The sequence below is a fragment of the Herpailurus yagouaroundi genome, unplaced genomic scaffold, assembly GCF_014898765.1.
Source record: "Herpailurus yagouaroundi ecotype Mexico unplaced genomic scaffold, PumYag 159, whole genome shotgun sequence".
Lineage (NCBI taxonomy): Eukaryota > Metazoa > Chordata > Mammalia > Carnivora > Felidae > Herpailurus > Herpailurus yagouaroundi.
The window spans coordinates 25,428,030-25,442,798 of record NW_024412400.1 but is presented as its reverse complement, the minus strand read 5'-3'; the positions used below and the strand labels follow the sequence as shown (position 1 = coordinate 25,442,798).

At 48.7% G+C, this 14,769-nt stretch overlaps 1 protein-coding gene and 1 long non-coding RNA gene across 3 annotated transcripts in view; one reads left to right on the top strand and one right to left on the bottom strand.

The window, feature by feature from the left end:
- Positions 1–14,769, bottom strand: part of RFTN1 (raftlin, lipid raft linker 1) — a 211,051-nt gene that overhangs the window by 11,570 nt on the left and 184,712 nt on the right. For both annotated transcript variants that reach the window (XM_040480120.1, XM_040480119.1), the window contains exons 8-9: positions 2,894–2,997; positions 276–357 (exon numbers count right to left, since the gene is read on the bottom strand). In XM_040480120.1, coding sequence (XP_040336054.1) covers positions 276–357; positions 2,894–2,997 — 186 coding nt within the window. The remainder of the gene's footprint in view (positions 1–275; positions 358–2,893; positions 2,998–14,769) is intronic.
- LOC121033629 (uncharacterized) lies at positions 5,780–6,598 on the top strand. Its single transcript, XR_005792029.1, has 2 exons — positions 5,780–5,893; positions 6,439–6,598. It is a non-coding gene; the product is annotated as an uncharacterized LOC121033629 (long non-coding RNA).

Sequence of the window (14,769 nt, the reverse complement as noted above, 5' to 3'; positions counted from 1 at the left end):
TATTTTTAGTTTACTGGGAATATCTGGCCTACATGAGTGTCCAGCAGAACTGTTCCACCCTACTCTCCAGCCCGACCGCAGGACAAGACCCTCCAGTGTCCCCATCTGTCCAGCTTTGGCAGCCTCGGGTGTGATTCAGTTTGCCGCAGGGCTCAGGCGTTCCTCTGAGAGCCCCTGGAAGTTGGAGCTGACTGCCTGCTCAACTGCTATAGAAAATTCACTTGAGGATGGAGCCCTGCTAAGGAAAACTGGGGAAGGCAATCAAGGTCACTTACCTTTGATTCCTTCTTCTTGATTTTCTGAGGTAGACACGGTCTCTGAAGAAAGACAATCTGCTTGGTGGATACATTCCCCTCCCTGTAACACATGCAGAGTGGAGGACGAGTTGTTACACCTGGTGGCGGTAGGGGGGGGGACCCCAAGCCTCACAGATGTTTCTGTCCCTAACTTTGTCAAGGCTGACCACCCACAGAAAGGAAAGCTGCCACCAGACAGTGAGAGGTCAGGAATCAAGCAGCAGCCCCCTCCCAGGCCATCCCCCTCTTGCTTCCAGAGGGTTATGCTGGGGGCTCAACAAAAGCTTTGTGGGTGTCCCTGCCATACCAGCTTCGTTGCTGGAAACTCCCCTTCCTTCCCTCGATGTGGAATAACAGCTGGCATCTTGGCCAAATGATGATAAACTGGCGTCTTCAGTGAATCTCAAGAGGTGGGAAGCCTCTTCCAAATCTGTCTTTGGTAATGAGCCATGGAGAGGTCAGATTGGCCCGGGATGGGTGGTGAGCTCTGCCCGCCGGCCAGCCTTTACCGAACAGCAGGCACAGAGCCTGGCTGAGCAGAGGGGAGGGCCGTGCGCCCGATTCACCCTGGCTGGCAGCCCTCGCCAAGGCAGCCCGGCTCCTGCAGGCGCAGGTGAGGGGCGCTCAGGAGGGCCGCTCTTGTTTAAGGCGCAGTGAGTGCGCGTTCCTCTCAGACCCCACACAGCTGCCTTCAAAGATGGCAGACGTGTTTGTGAAGGTCACTGTTCTCAGCCCTGCCTCTATCTTCTGATCACTTTCTTAAATCTCTCTTTGCAAGTGTCTTCTCTGCCGAGGCAAGCGTCACTGCGTGGAATGTCAGAGGGGAAGGTGGGAGGAAACGAACGTATTTTGTGCTGGGGCTGGGCTGGGTAGTTTCACACACCATGGCTCGTTTAAGCCTCACCACAGAGCTCCAAGCAGTGGAAGCCCATCGCCTTCACAGTCAGGACACAGAAGCTCATTTAAGGAGCGGGCTTGGGATCACACAGCGACGCTTCAAGCTCAAACCTGCCTGGTTCCATGTGCCCCCCACTCCACCGCGAAGTGGCATGTAGGGCACAGGGAAGTAGAGGACTGGGGGGGTGGGGGCGGTGACTGAGCAGGTGTGAGATCTGACATGGAGACAGAGACACCTGTCAGCACCCTCTGGGTTTAGAGAGCTGGGGCTTCGTGCGCAAGCCCATTCTCATCACGACTCTTGTCCTCTGGAATGGGTGGTGGGGTAGGCATTCTTCCCTCTTACGGACAAGGAAACTGATTCAGAGCAGCTCTGGGACTTGACCAAGACGGACAGTTACCAAGTGGCAGGCTCAGGACTCGGGTTCAAGTTTTCAGGCCACAAATGCAGGGTTCTTTCCACCCCTCTGCATCACCCCATACCCACAGGAGTCTTGGCCATGAGGCAGCATGGAGGCTCCCAATGGCCCAGGGCCCAAAGGTGCTGCAGACTAGCCCCCCGCAGCGTGCAGTGCCCCACTGTAGCCCAGTGTCAGGAGGGGGACATGATGAGAGCCCAGTTGCGTTCAGGGAGGGACCCTGGAAGGCACTGATCATCACCATCATTCTCACCCTCAGTCTAGGCTCTGCGGCTATACCGCCCTGCTGTCCCCCCAGATCGCCAGCCTTGCCTCACGCTGGCCATCACCCTGTGAACATGTAGCAGGACTCGGGGAAGGTGGGACACTGAGGGTCATGGGAGGGGGCATCCCTACAGGTCAGCAAAGGGGCTGCCTGGCCTAGGAGAAGTGCCTGACTATGCAGACTGAGGTGCTAGTCCCAGGTTCTGCCACTTACTGTCTGTGTGACCTCAGGTATGTGACAGAGCCTCTCTGAGCCTCAGTTTCTTCATCTGCAAAATGGGAATCCTATCTATGCTTATAATCCCACAGGATAGTTAGGAGGATTAGTTTAGATACACCCAAAATACAGATGGAAGGCCTTTCAGGGTTAGTAACACCAGGACCAGCCCATGAGCTGAGGGGACGGTGGGCTGAGCTCAGGTGGACAAGTGTCCCTATAAATGTGAAACTGTAAGAAGTGCCTCAAGCAAAGGGCAAGACTGCAGGTCTTTACCTCCTCTTTGTGGGACTGCTGACCAGGGCCCAGGGCTGTGATCTTGGCTGAGTCCCTTCAACCTCCCTGGCCACGTTGCCTCAGCTGTAAAATGGGTTTAATAAAAGGATTCCACCTTCTAGGAGTTTTCTGAGGACTAAATGAAATTTTACGCGCAAGGCACCTATCCAGGTCAGCACAGGGCACACAGTAGGGGCTCAATTTCTTTTGCACCTCAAAGCCCTGGGGCCCCTCAACCCGGGGGCTCATCTTTGACATGCCTGGCAGTAATGATTCACTGGCCAAGGCTCCCCATGTGGGAAGAGGGGTGCCGGGGAGCGCTCTGTGGGGGTGGTGGTTAAGAATCTGAAATCCTGGTTCTGTCACTTCCTAGCCACAGAATCGGAGTGACCCCACTAGCCTCACAGACTTGTCACAGGATTAGATAAATTACGTGCATGAAGCACTTACTGGGAGCAGTGTGCAGCACAGAGGAAGTGTTGAATAATGATAAGAAGAACAACAACGATGACTATTATTGTTACCTGGTTGTCTTGACAACGGGAGTAGGTAGCACACAGGTGAGCTGCCAGCCATAGGCCGCCAGGGAGTTCAGCAGGGGCACGTAGTCTGTCTGCACCTCGACACCCTGGGGGAGAAAGGCCACTGTGAGGGCTGCGACCGCACCATGTCAACACCTGAGTGACTGAGGGGGTGCTGTTCAGTAAAGAGGCGGGGGGCGTCCTGCAGCCTGGAGGCCCGGCTCCAACGACGCTTAAAGATTTCAGAGCCAAACTGCCAACATGGGATTTCTTGCTGGGCCCCAACTCAGTCTGTGCAGTCGGCAAGGAATTGGAGCCAAAGGATTAATGCATTCATTTGGGTTTATTCTTGTCTGGACAACTAGCCTCCTGTGAGTTTCACTGGAGAAGTGCAATCACCTTGCCTCAAAGCCATATTCATGACACCACACACTGGTGATTTCAGAGTGTGTCGTGGGGCATTAGACGACATTTCATAAGTGATCATGTCGTTAGCATCATCCAGTCATGGCAGCAACCACACACACACACACACACACACACACACACACACACACACACACACACGTGTGCTCACGCACACACCTGTACACAGGGAGCTTCACCTGTTATACATCCTGCCATAAAGGGATAAATGAGTGCTGCCTGTGTTTTCCGCGTGTGTCTGAGGGGGCTAACTTGCCTTTCAATTTAAAAACTCAGTCCTGCCACCACGGTCGGGGGTGGGGGGTGCCCTAACTAGAGGCCACTGCCCTGGGTTCCTCGTGCTCTCTCAAGGCAGCAGGCCTGATGCCTTACTCCTGGCTCCTCACTGACACTGGAAGGTCCTGCCCTGTGTGTACAATGGATTCCCCATCCCTGTTAGGCTGGCTTCTTGTAGTTGGCCTCAGAACATCTCAAACCTGTGTCCAGACTCTTTCCAACCGAGGCAGCCGTGTGGATGCATCCAGCTGGTACTTCAGAGTGGTGGGTACAGAGGTGAATGAAGGCACGGTCCCGCTGCTAGAGGTCACAGTTCATAGAGGCAACAGCACCCACATGCAAGTAATGGAAATACAGAATGGCCTACTGGCAGGGCCACGAGGCTTCGAAGGTCAGCAGAGCGGAAGGATACCAGCCATGGTCAAGGTGGGCTTCCTGGGGCCCAAGGGCCGGGCAGAGAGTTGACAGACGGAGTGGGGGAAGGGGCATCCGGGGGGAGAAAACTCCAGCATATACTACAGAAGGCCACACCGGGCCTAGAGCACCGAGGAAGGTGGGCTTCACTTGGGGGAGGCACTGCTCAGAAGGGAACCACTGGTGGGAGTGGCTGTCCTGCTGGAGGCCTTTTGGAAATAGAACCACTCATCTGGCTGCTCTGGGCTAGGGGGCTGGAAGACAGATGAGCCCTACCTCTTCAAATGGCTTTTAATTTTTTTTTTAATGTTGATTTATTTTTGAGAGAGAGACAGCGTGCGCGAGCGTGCAGGTGCAAGTGGGGGAGGGGCAGAGAGAGAGGGAGACGCAGAATCCCAAGCAGGATCCAGGCTCCGAGCTGTCAGCACAGAGCCCGACGCGGGGCTCGAAGTCACAAACCGCAAGATCATGACCTGAACCGAAGTTGGGTTTCGCTTAACCGACTGAGACACTCAGGCGCCCCTCAAATGTCTTTTAAAACTCCTGTCACTGGGCACCCATCCCACCATGGCTACCAAGCCACCTGAACTCCTGGCAACGAATTTATCCTTTGGGAGCCTGTTTCCTCAACTGTAAAAAATAAGTCTTGGCCTCTGACAGTGGTTCTCAAAGTGTGGTCTCTGAGCCAGCAACATTGGGATCACCTGGGAACTTGTTAGAAATTCAGAGTCTTGCAAACCGCCCCCGCCCCGGAGACCCACCAGATCAGAAACCTGGGGGTGTGCCCTGGAATCTGTTTGAAGGAACCTTCTCAGTAGTTCTGATGCGGCAAGTCAGAGAGGGACTGCCCAGAGAATCAATTAGTTCTCTTCTGATGACAGTGAAGAGACTGCAGTTCTACGGCCGAATTCCATCAGTTGTTACCTCCGAGCTAACGTTCCCCATCCTTCTCCTCTTGAGAAGGGAAAGTAGAGGGTTCTGAAAGGACCAGATCTGTAAGGGATTTTGGGGCGAGGAAGGGGAGAGAGCAGGGGAGAAGGGGAGTGGAAGGATGGGAGGCTAAGGAAGGGGAAGAAAGGAAGGGCCTTAATAAAGGAGGGGCAGCAGGAGGAAAGGAGAGAGAAGCACAGCTGTAATCACTTGATGGGGAGAGGCGGTCAGGAGAGAACCCCGTCCTGACCCCTTCTCTGAAGCCCCCACCCAGCCAAGGGACGGCAGATGACCCAGTGACACCCCTTTCCGCCCAGCCCCCTGGGCACAGCTAGCTAGCTGCATCCCTCCTGCCAGGCATGGCCCTCACCACCTGCTGTGGCTGCTTTATCCTGACAACCCTGCCCCCATCTCTGCATTCCCGATTTCGAGAGGGGAGGGAAAAAGTGTTAAATCCACACTCTCGAGCTTTGCGAGGTTATGATTACTTGGGCCTATCAAGAATAACCTTCCCACTTTATCAAGCACTGTGACAAACCCGCCACAATCAGACAGTAGCCATGGCAACCAGGACAAGCTTTGGCGCCTCACAAAGCCCTGAGTGGCAGAATGGAGTCCTTTTATTAGTGACTGTGCCCTGGCCGGCCGGGTTCTCTCCGGCGGGCACCCAGCACAGCAAGACAATGGACAAACCCCTGCTGAAGCCTGCCTGACCTGCTCAGACAGGCCTCGCACGGCGGCCTCTATTTTGCCCTGTTTTATTTCATTCTGTCACTATCTTAAAGAGAAAGACAGCAGGATTTCTCCCCAACAGTTTTTCCCCTCAGGGTAGGGGATGTCAGCCAGAGGGTGCAGAAGCAGAAAGACTGAAAGGAAAAGAGGAAACACAACAAAACATAACCCTGCTTGACAGAGCTGACGGTTCAATCTCAAGTGTTAATATCTGGCCGTCACGTGGTGAGTTGAAAAGTAAAATACAAATGGTAGGGGGTGAGGTGTCCCACTCTGCCAGACTCTCCCACTCTATTGGGGATGGTCTTGATTTAATTAATGTTAAATGTGATTTCCTGTAAGCATCTATCAAAGCCTGTTTGCATATTATCAATACTGTACGAAGACGGCATTTCTAGAATATGACATGAGCCCCATGCAGTCAGTGCAAGAGGCTTTCAAGTCCATTAGCTCAGAAAGGTGGTAGAAAACCTATCCGAATGGAGGCTCCCTTTGATCTGCTTTTCTGTGACACTCCAGTGAGGACAGAAAAGCACAAACAGCACTCCAAAGACAGCCTGCTTATCAAATGGAAAGGCATTTCTTTCTGGAAGTCGGAGCACAAATTTTAATTAACTCTCCACTCTCCTGTGTGGATCCGTAATCTCCGATCACACCTGGAGTGCTAAAAAAAAAAAAATGGAGCATGTCCTGTGGTTTTTCAACGTGTATAAAAGGAATTCATTTGTATTTATGGCTCTTTTTTCCTTTGTTCCCTATAATTTCTCCAGTGGTCGCCAATCAACTAAGGAAACACACATTGAACACAACCTTCCCTTACCCTCCAAAACTCGTGACAACAGAATGCCGACTTTACTAAGAAATGCCTCTGTCTTTTAATCATTTTTAAAGACCTTCTGTGCAGGCAAGTAATCAGGAGGTAACACACTGGTCCAGTGAGAAAGTTTGTATCCTGAATGTCAGCCTGCTCTTCTCTTTTCTCCCGTTTCAATCTGTGGAAGCAATCTGGGAGAAACGCAGTTGCAAAGAAAAGACTTGGCCCCTTCTACATGACTGAAAATGAAGAGCAGAATTTAATTTCCCATAACTGAAAAGTGTGCAGGGCCAGCTCTAGGATGCTGTCTGTACCCGAAAACAGTGACTAAGGAATGTTTGCCTTTGTTCCCCAAAGCCTTTGGGCTGGGCCCTCACCTTTCATGGAGAGGGCACGTGAAGGCACAGCCCTGCAAAAACACGTGTGTGTCTTTCGTAAAATTGCTGCCAAAACACTGATGCCCAACGCTTATTGGCATGGTACGTTTATACTACTGTTATCAGTTTTAGATATCTTTTGATTTCCTACCATGGGAAATAAAGGCTTAGCATTCCCATACACTTCTCTTACTTCCTATTAGTGCCCCAAATGGTCACAGTATAATTTTAATCAAATCAAAAGTCAGTGTTTGTGTTATTACAACTTGGCAAATGTTGCTCAATGCCGGGTCAGGTAATGCACTGTGACTATGCCTTCTTTTTCACACGAGCCTTCATTTTTCCTGGAGTTAATCATGTCCTAACTTTTTTTCTTCGTGTGTCTGGTTGTACATGAACCCATCACAAATTTATTCCATATGCTCAACACCTCTATTTTATGCCCATCAACAAATATTCCATGTGCCTAACTAAATACATTAGTTCTGTTTTTTTCTCCATCAGAGACATCACTTCTGGAGCTTTCTGAACCCTTGCTCTAATCCTGGTCTGGCTGCTTTCCATGCTGGGTTCTTCTCCTACTGCTATCTAAGGCTCCTTCTTGGTTTCCTCCACATTTTGCTGGAGTTCATCCTCCAGTGGCTAGGAAACAATGTCCTGGAAGTCATTTGAATCCACGAGTTCATAAACATGTCTTTGTCATCACCCTTAACTAACAGTTCAAATACAGAAGTCTGGGTTGAAATCTATTTTTCTGTTCCGATTTTTCAAGGACTGCTCTACTAGCTTCTAGAGATCAGCCCTGCTATTGCGAAATCTCTTTTGATTGCTAATACTTTGTAACCTGTTGTGCTTTGTAAGATTTTAGGATATTTTTCCCCATGAAGTTTCAGCTTTTCACAATGTGCCTTAGTGTGCGTTGTTTATACACAAAGGGCTGTATACACTTGATGGCCTTGCCATCTGAGGATTCTTGTCCTTCAGTTCTGAAAAGGGTTCTTTTATTTCCCCTTGATAACTTTCCCTTTCTCCATTTTCTCCCTTCTTTTTGGATCTTCTAGAAGTCAAAATGGAGGATTGATATTTTCATTTTATTATCCCTCTCCATCTTCTTACTCTTTTTATTTTACCTCCTGAAAGATTTCCTTTACTTTATTTTTCAGCCTTTTTATTACCTTTTTAAATTTCCTGCAGCCCTACTTTTGAGACCCCAAAGCTGCAGAGACAGGAGCTAGGGACCTTACTACCACAGGTAAGGACTTTAAACCAATGCCCCAAATTGTCAGCTCTGCAGTTCGCTCTGCACCATTCCATGGTCATTTATGCTTTGGAAACCAGAGCCTTTCTCATGTTCTGCAAGAGAAAATGGCTCCTTGTACCTTCAGGTTGTAGTTTCCTGTGCTTTGTTAAACAAATTAGCCTCCCTCTACCCACCTTCTATTTTCTAAAAATGTGTTGAAATCATTCCTCTTCTACTTCTCTTCTTCCAATCTTTTTGTTCTTATGGATATCTCTATCTATCTATCTATCTATCTATCTATCATCTATCATCTATCATCTACAGTCAGTTTTCATTATCCATGGGAGCTTTGTTCTGTAATACGGCCACAAGAATTACTGAATACTCTGAACCAATGCTCTGGGGGAAATACAGAGTTGGGTTCCTGTGAGATACTGATGACAATATCTCATCACCTGATCAGTGCAGAACCTTGTTTTCTGTGTATTTCTGTTTAAAGACACCTTGTTTACTATATCTTGTTGACTACCATTGAACTCATGGACAACGGTGCTAGAACTCAAGCCCGAACAAAAGTTACCTAACACATGTATTTGCTCTGTAAGCCACATCATAGCCTTCTTGTGCCTAGGAACACCAGATAGCACTTCAGCATTAGGCTTGGGGCCACTTTAAACAGCAAAAGTACCAACAAAAAGCACAAAAATGTGAAAAATGTGGCATTAAGCAGACTCCAAAATGGACACTTGTTTTATAGTAAGAGAGCTGAAACAAGAAGGCAGAGATCACCTTAGCTGGGAACATGAATTTTGGCAACGCAAGTTTTTTGGCACTCTATATGCCTGCAAATGATAGTGAAAGCACCAGGAGTATTGATTTGGGGATTACAAATACATTTAAGCAAGTAGGATTTGCAAATATAGAGTCCATGAATAATGAGGATTGACTCTATCATCTGTCTACCTACCTATCTACCTATCATTGATCATTTCTTTTGTGTCATTTCACTGGGATTTTTCAGAAGAAAGCAAAATTGGTGCCTGTATCCAACTCCTCACATTTAACACAATTTTATTATTTTAATTTTAATGGCCCTACTGGAAGTCTTTCTAGCTAGCTTAGAATCTGGAAGCCATAAAGTAAAAATAATAAGTTTGGTGACATAAAAACTCTTCTGCATGGCAAAAGACAAACTAGGTAAAGTCAAAAGACAAAAGACAAGATGGGAAAACATTTGTAGCTCATATTACAGACAAAAAAGAAAGAGTCCCTTAAATGTGACAAGAAAAAAAAAATCCAGTAATCCAAGCTTTAAAATGCATACGGATAGGAAGAGAGTCACAGAAAAGGAAATTCACATGGCCATTAAGCACACAAAAAAACCACCAAATCTCACAATAAGAGAAATGCAAACTAAAACTACCAAGATAGATATTTTCACCTATCATATTGATAAAAACCCAGAAGTTTGACAACCACTTCGTTGACAAGACTGTGGGGAAGCAGGCATTCTCATACATCGCTGGCAGGAAGGCAAATTGATTCAACCTCATGAAGAACAATTTGACAGTATCTCTCAAAACTGCAAATACGTTTACCCTTTGACACAACAATCTCACTTCTGGGAATCTATCCTATATGTATGAGACATGACAAATGTACAAAGTTATTCACTGGAGAACTGTCTGCAATAGCAAAACCCCGAAGATTACCCAAGTGTCCATCAATATTAGACTTGGTAAATTAAATTGTGTTTTATGCACATGATGGTTTGGGGGTCTGGGTACGGGCTGATCACATGTTGAACTAAGGCACGTAGGACAAGGAGGACAATGAGAAGGAGTGAATTCCACTTTAGACATGCTGAGTTCAAGGGAGAGTGAAAGGTAGGTTCAGGAGGGAGCTAGATGCGATGGGGCCTGTGGTAGAAAAGAATATGCCTACTCAGTCCCCCAAATATGTCTACATCCTAACCTGTGGGGCCTGGGAATATGTCACCTTCCATGATAAAAGAGATTTGGCAGATCTGATGAAGTTAAGGATCTTGAGATGGGAAGATTACCCAGGTGGGTTCAATGTCATCAAAAGGGCCCTATGAAGAGAGAAGCAGGTGAGGGTAAGGGAAGGAGGTGGGGGGTTGGAAGCAGAGGCCAGAGTGACTGGCCTTGAGCAGGATGGATTCTCTAAGTTGAAAAGTCAAGGAACAGATTCCCTCCTACAGTCTCCAGAAACCACGCAGCTCTCCCAACACCTCGATTGCAATCTCTTAAAACCCATTTTGGATTTCTGACCTCCAGAAGTGTAAGAGAATACATCTATGTTGTTTTAAGCCACTACAGCAGCCACAGGAAACTAATACATCGTTAAAGGCAGGGAGAGGTAGGATGAAAACAAAGAACAGGAAGGGACACAGCTAACGCTCGGATAGTTGCAAACTCAAGGAGCCTTGAGGTTGGCTGAGGACAAGCTCGCCTGGTGAGGAGGTGACCAGAAAATATATAAAACACAGACCAGATGGGGAGAAATCAGCTCTTGAGCACCCAGGGTGGGAGACGGGTTTAAGGAGAAAAATTCACACCATCAAACGTCATAAGAGGGCAAGCAACACAAAGCCTGGAGACTATCTCTGGAGTGGACAGCGAGGTCCTAGGAGACCACAGCCGAGGACATTTCAGGAGGGAAGTGGCAGATGGCGAGAGGTCGAGCATGTGGTTGGTAGTGAAGATGAGACAGGGTGTAACCATGGTCTCAGGAAATGTGGGTTTACCTTGACTGTGCCTGGATGCCGCAGGGACCCCGGCCACAAGGGCGTGTGGGGAAGAGTCATCCCTCAAGTGATGGAAAGCAGCGACCCGAAGGCAGGGCCCAAGGGAAATGCCACGGGACGGTCATCTCTGTTTATCCAATGGCAAGTGGGCGCTATTAACATTGGGGGCAGTCTTGCAGGAAACTCAGTGAGTTCTTCAGTTATTTCCAAGGGCAAGGCTATTCTCATACCACTCTTCATTTATGAATCTCCACACTCAGTCAACCTGGTTCTGTGCTGAGCACCTGGGAAGCTATGTGAGCCTCTTCTCCTGCGGCAGGAGATCCTGGGCTAGGGGGCGTGGGGAGAGTAACAAGTTCCCCCACTCATGGAAGCCACCATGAGCTGTGCTGGAAGGACAGAGGCGGGAATGACTTGCCCCTCCATTCGCTCTGGAGAAAGTGTAAGTCCCTCTGAGGCCAGCTGCAGCAGCCCTGCCTTCCAGGCCCCCATCCTCCCCCGGGGCCTCCTGCAGGACCACAGCCCCTGCCAGCGAGAGGGAGGGGCAAGGACGCCAGGGCCGGCTGGAGATGTTGTTTTCCTCTTTGTTTTACACACAATGCCCCAGAAAAACATTTTCCTGATATGTAATTAGGCCAACATAATAGAGTCTAAGAAAGCAGTCGGTCTCATTTTAGACAACTTTGGCTTTCATAACGTTCAAAGAGAATACGTTAAAAAAAAAAAAAAAGCTTAGTTCTCAGATGTAGAAAAGGGGGCAGATGAAATCCACGCAGTGCAGAGTCTAGTCTTCCCATTCCAAGACTCTTTACCCACGCCTGCTGCTTAATTCACATCTTTGCCCGATTTTCTCCACCATGCAAGAAAGGCAACAAACTCTGGAGCCCTTGGAGAGCCCGACAAAATAATAATAGTCGTTATTGTTGTTTGAGATGCACTTTGCAAAAATGGCCTCAATTATTACCTCCCTGTCTCCAGGCCTCTTTACAACATAACTCTGCATAAAGAGGTAGAGTCCATTTCTCCACCCCTTGAATCCAGGCTGGTCTTTGTGATTTTCTCTGACCAACAGAATACGGTAGACGGGACATTATGGGAGTTCTGAACCTGCGCCTCGAGAGGCCTTGCTGCTTCCACGTGCTCTTGTGGAACCCTGCCTATGCTTTGGGGATATGCCCGGGCTAGCCTGCTGGATGATGTGAGACAGGTGACCCAACCAGCTGGCAGACATTTGAGAGACGCCATGTTGGACCTGCCAACAGCTGGCGAAGCATGAGTGAGCCCAGGTGGGGTTAGTCAGGCCTCGGCCAGATCACCGGAATCATCTGGCTGATCTGTGGACTCACCCGCAACAATTGTTACCTTAATTCACTAAGCTTTGGGTGTTTTATTCCACAGTAGAAGCTAACTGATCCACTAGCATTATTCTAGGAAGGGCCGAATGCCCAGACAAATCTCTAGAAGGAAGACCGTGGTGAAAGTCTCCAGGCCTAATTTGAGAGAAATAAAATGTAATAGCTGCTACTGAATGGAATTCAGTGTTTTTAATTTTTCGCCCCGCTCAAAGCTGGCACACCCAGCCCTCACTTTCTCCATGCCAGACACATTGTGACCTTGCATGACACCTGGAGCCCTGAAGTCTAACTTATGATAACCTACGATGAGGCCCGGCACTGCCACCGGCATATCCTGGGAGGGAGAGATAAAAAACCCCCACTGGGGAAGAACATCCCAGCTTGAGACACTGCTCTGGCTTCTCCTAAAGAACCATACACGCCAAGCTGGCAGGAAAACCAAACCTGCATGTACAAGATAACACTCCCCTGGATTCTGGGACCAGCAGGGTGATTTGGTCCTGGTATGTGTGGTTTTCTCTGAGGTCACAAACGCAGAAGGCAGGAAGGGGTTGTGGGGTGGCAGGAGACGGCACGCCGTACCTACTCTCAGAGCTGTGTGCCAACATGCGCCTGCCTGGGCAGAATGAGAACAAGACGCGTGTTACAACGTAGGACTCGGGGATTACGCCGGAGGGGATGAGGCCGGAGGTTTTGAGGTTAAGGGGGTGACGGCTGGGCAAACCCTGGCCGTTAGTGGGGACAGCCGCTGCCACAGTTCTGAGTGCAAACAGTTAAGCATCTACATCCTGTTGGCTGCTCAGCGGGACCTCATACTGTCGCAGCACGGGGCTTACGGCCTCCAGAAGCTGACATTTCACACACATACAGAATGCATCAGGGGTGAGCATGTCCTCTCCGGCAGACCTGGAAGCAGCTTTGTTTGATAACAATTAAACGAGAAACGTTTTCTCCGTCCAGGGACTTGCCAAGTGCCTCCCACTTGCGTTGATGAGTGAGGAAATTAGGCTTTCAGGAGGTAAATGGGATTTGCCACTTTATTACTCCCTCTTCAGACAATATGTGGTGGATGGAGGGTCATTTTCTAATCCTCTTTCTTTCTTGTTTTTGCACCTTATCTACTACCTAGAAAAGAGAGGATTTAAAAAGAGCTTGCCCACAGTATATCATTAAAGGTATTTACTTTGGAGTTGGGAGCCCCAAAGTTTGTCAGCAAAAACTCAAGAACTTTTAAGACCACATCATTTACCACCTTCCTCCACAGTAGAGTCCCGACACCTGACCAATAATCGTTAAATGCTAACCCAGAAAATAGCCCTGAACAAAGGTTGGTTCAAAATCTTAACAGAGGAGGAAACGGAAGGAAAGGATTATTCCACTGTCACTGTGCAAACTAGCAACAGACAGAGCTACACAAAGCTCCGTGTCTTGGCGTGTTGGGCCACGCTGGCCTTGGGCTCACTCTGAAAAGACGATGCTGCGGAACGCACAACACAACAGATTTTCTCTCCCTGACTATCTCCACCTGGTAAATTCAAGATGCCACATTCCCACTTCGGCATCCGGTCAATATTCTCTTCAGTCAATTTTCTCTTCACAGTGACCCAGTTGTCACCATCTTGTTGCTATGGTTACCATGATTCTAACTCAGCCATCTCTCCCCATGCTCCCCTCTCCCTCGGGCCAAATTATGTGGCACTAATCCCACAGCATGTCCTCTGAGGACCCTGCTCCTGCTAAGGGGACTTCTAATAGAGCTTCCAGCAAGAGTATACAACCTTCAGGACACGTCAGATCCCTTGACTGTCCACTACCCCCATCCCAGGAGTCCTTCCATTCTCTCTAGCTCCCTGCTCTACTACAGCCTAGAGGCAAATCCACCAGAGGCGGTAACAGCACTCTTGGGTTTCCACCAGCATCTGGGCTGTGACTCACCGAAGGATGAGCTGATGAAGAGCAAACCAAAATAAAAAAAAATTAAAGTGATCTCAGAGAGACTGGCCAACTCTATTTGGTGTCCTCTAAAAAATCCCCTTATCGCCTGCTGTCCCCTGCCCCATCACTTCATCTTACTTATCACTACTTGGCACAGATTTGTTTATCCATTTATTGCCCTCTCTTTCACTGGAACACAATCTCCACAAAGGCAAGGATTTTATTTATCTCATTACGATGAATCCCAAGCATCTAGGCAAATGTCTGGCACAAACGAGTGCTCAACAAATAGTTGTTGAGTAAATGAACGAATGCATCCGCCGTTGCCTTTTGGGGGTAGATCCTGCTGCCGCTGTCTTATTATGTTCTCAAAGTCTTGGGGCGCCTGGGTGGCGCAGTCAGTTGGGCGTCCGACTTCAGCCAGGTCACGATCTCGCGGTCCAGGAGTTCGAGCCCCGCGTCAGGCTCTGGGCTGATGGCTCGGAGCCTGGAGCCTGTTTCCGATTCTGTGTCTCCCTCTCTCTCTGCCCCTACCCCGTTCATGCTCTGTCTCTCTCTGTCCCAAAAATAAATAAACGTTGAAAAAAAAAAAATTAAAAAAAAAAAAAAAAAG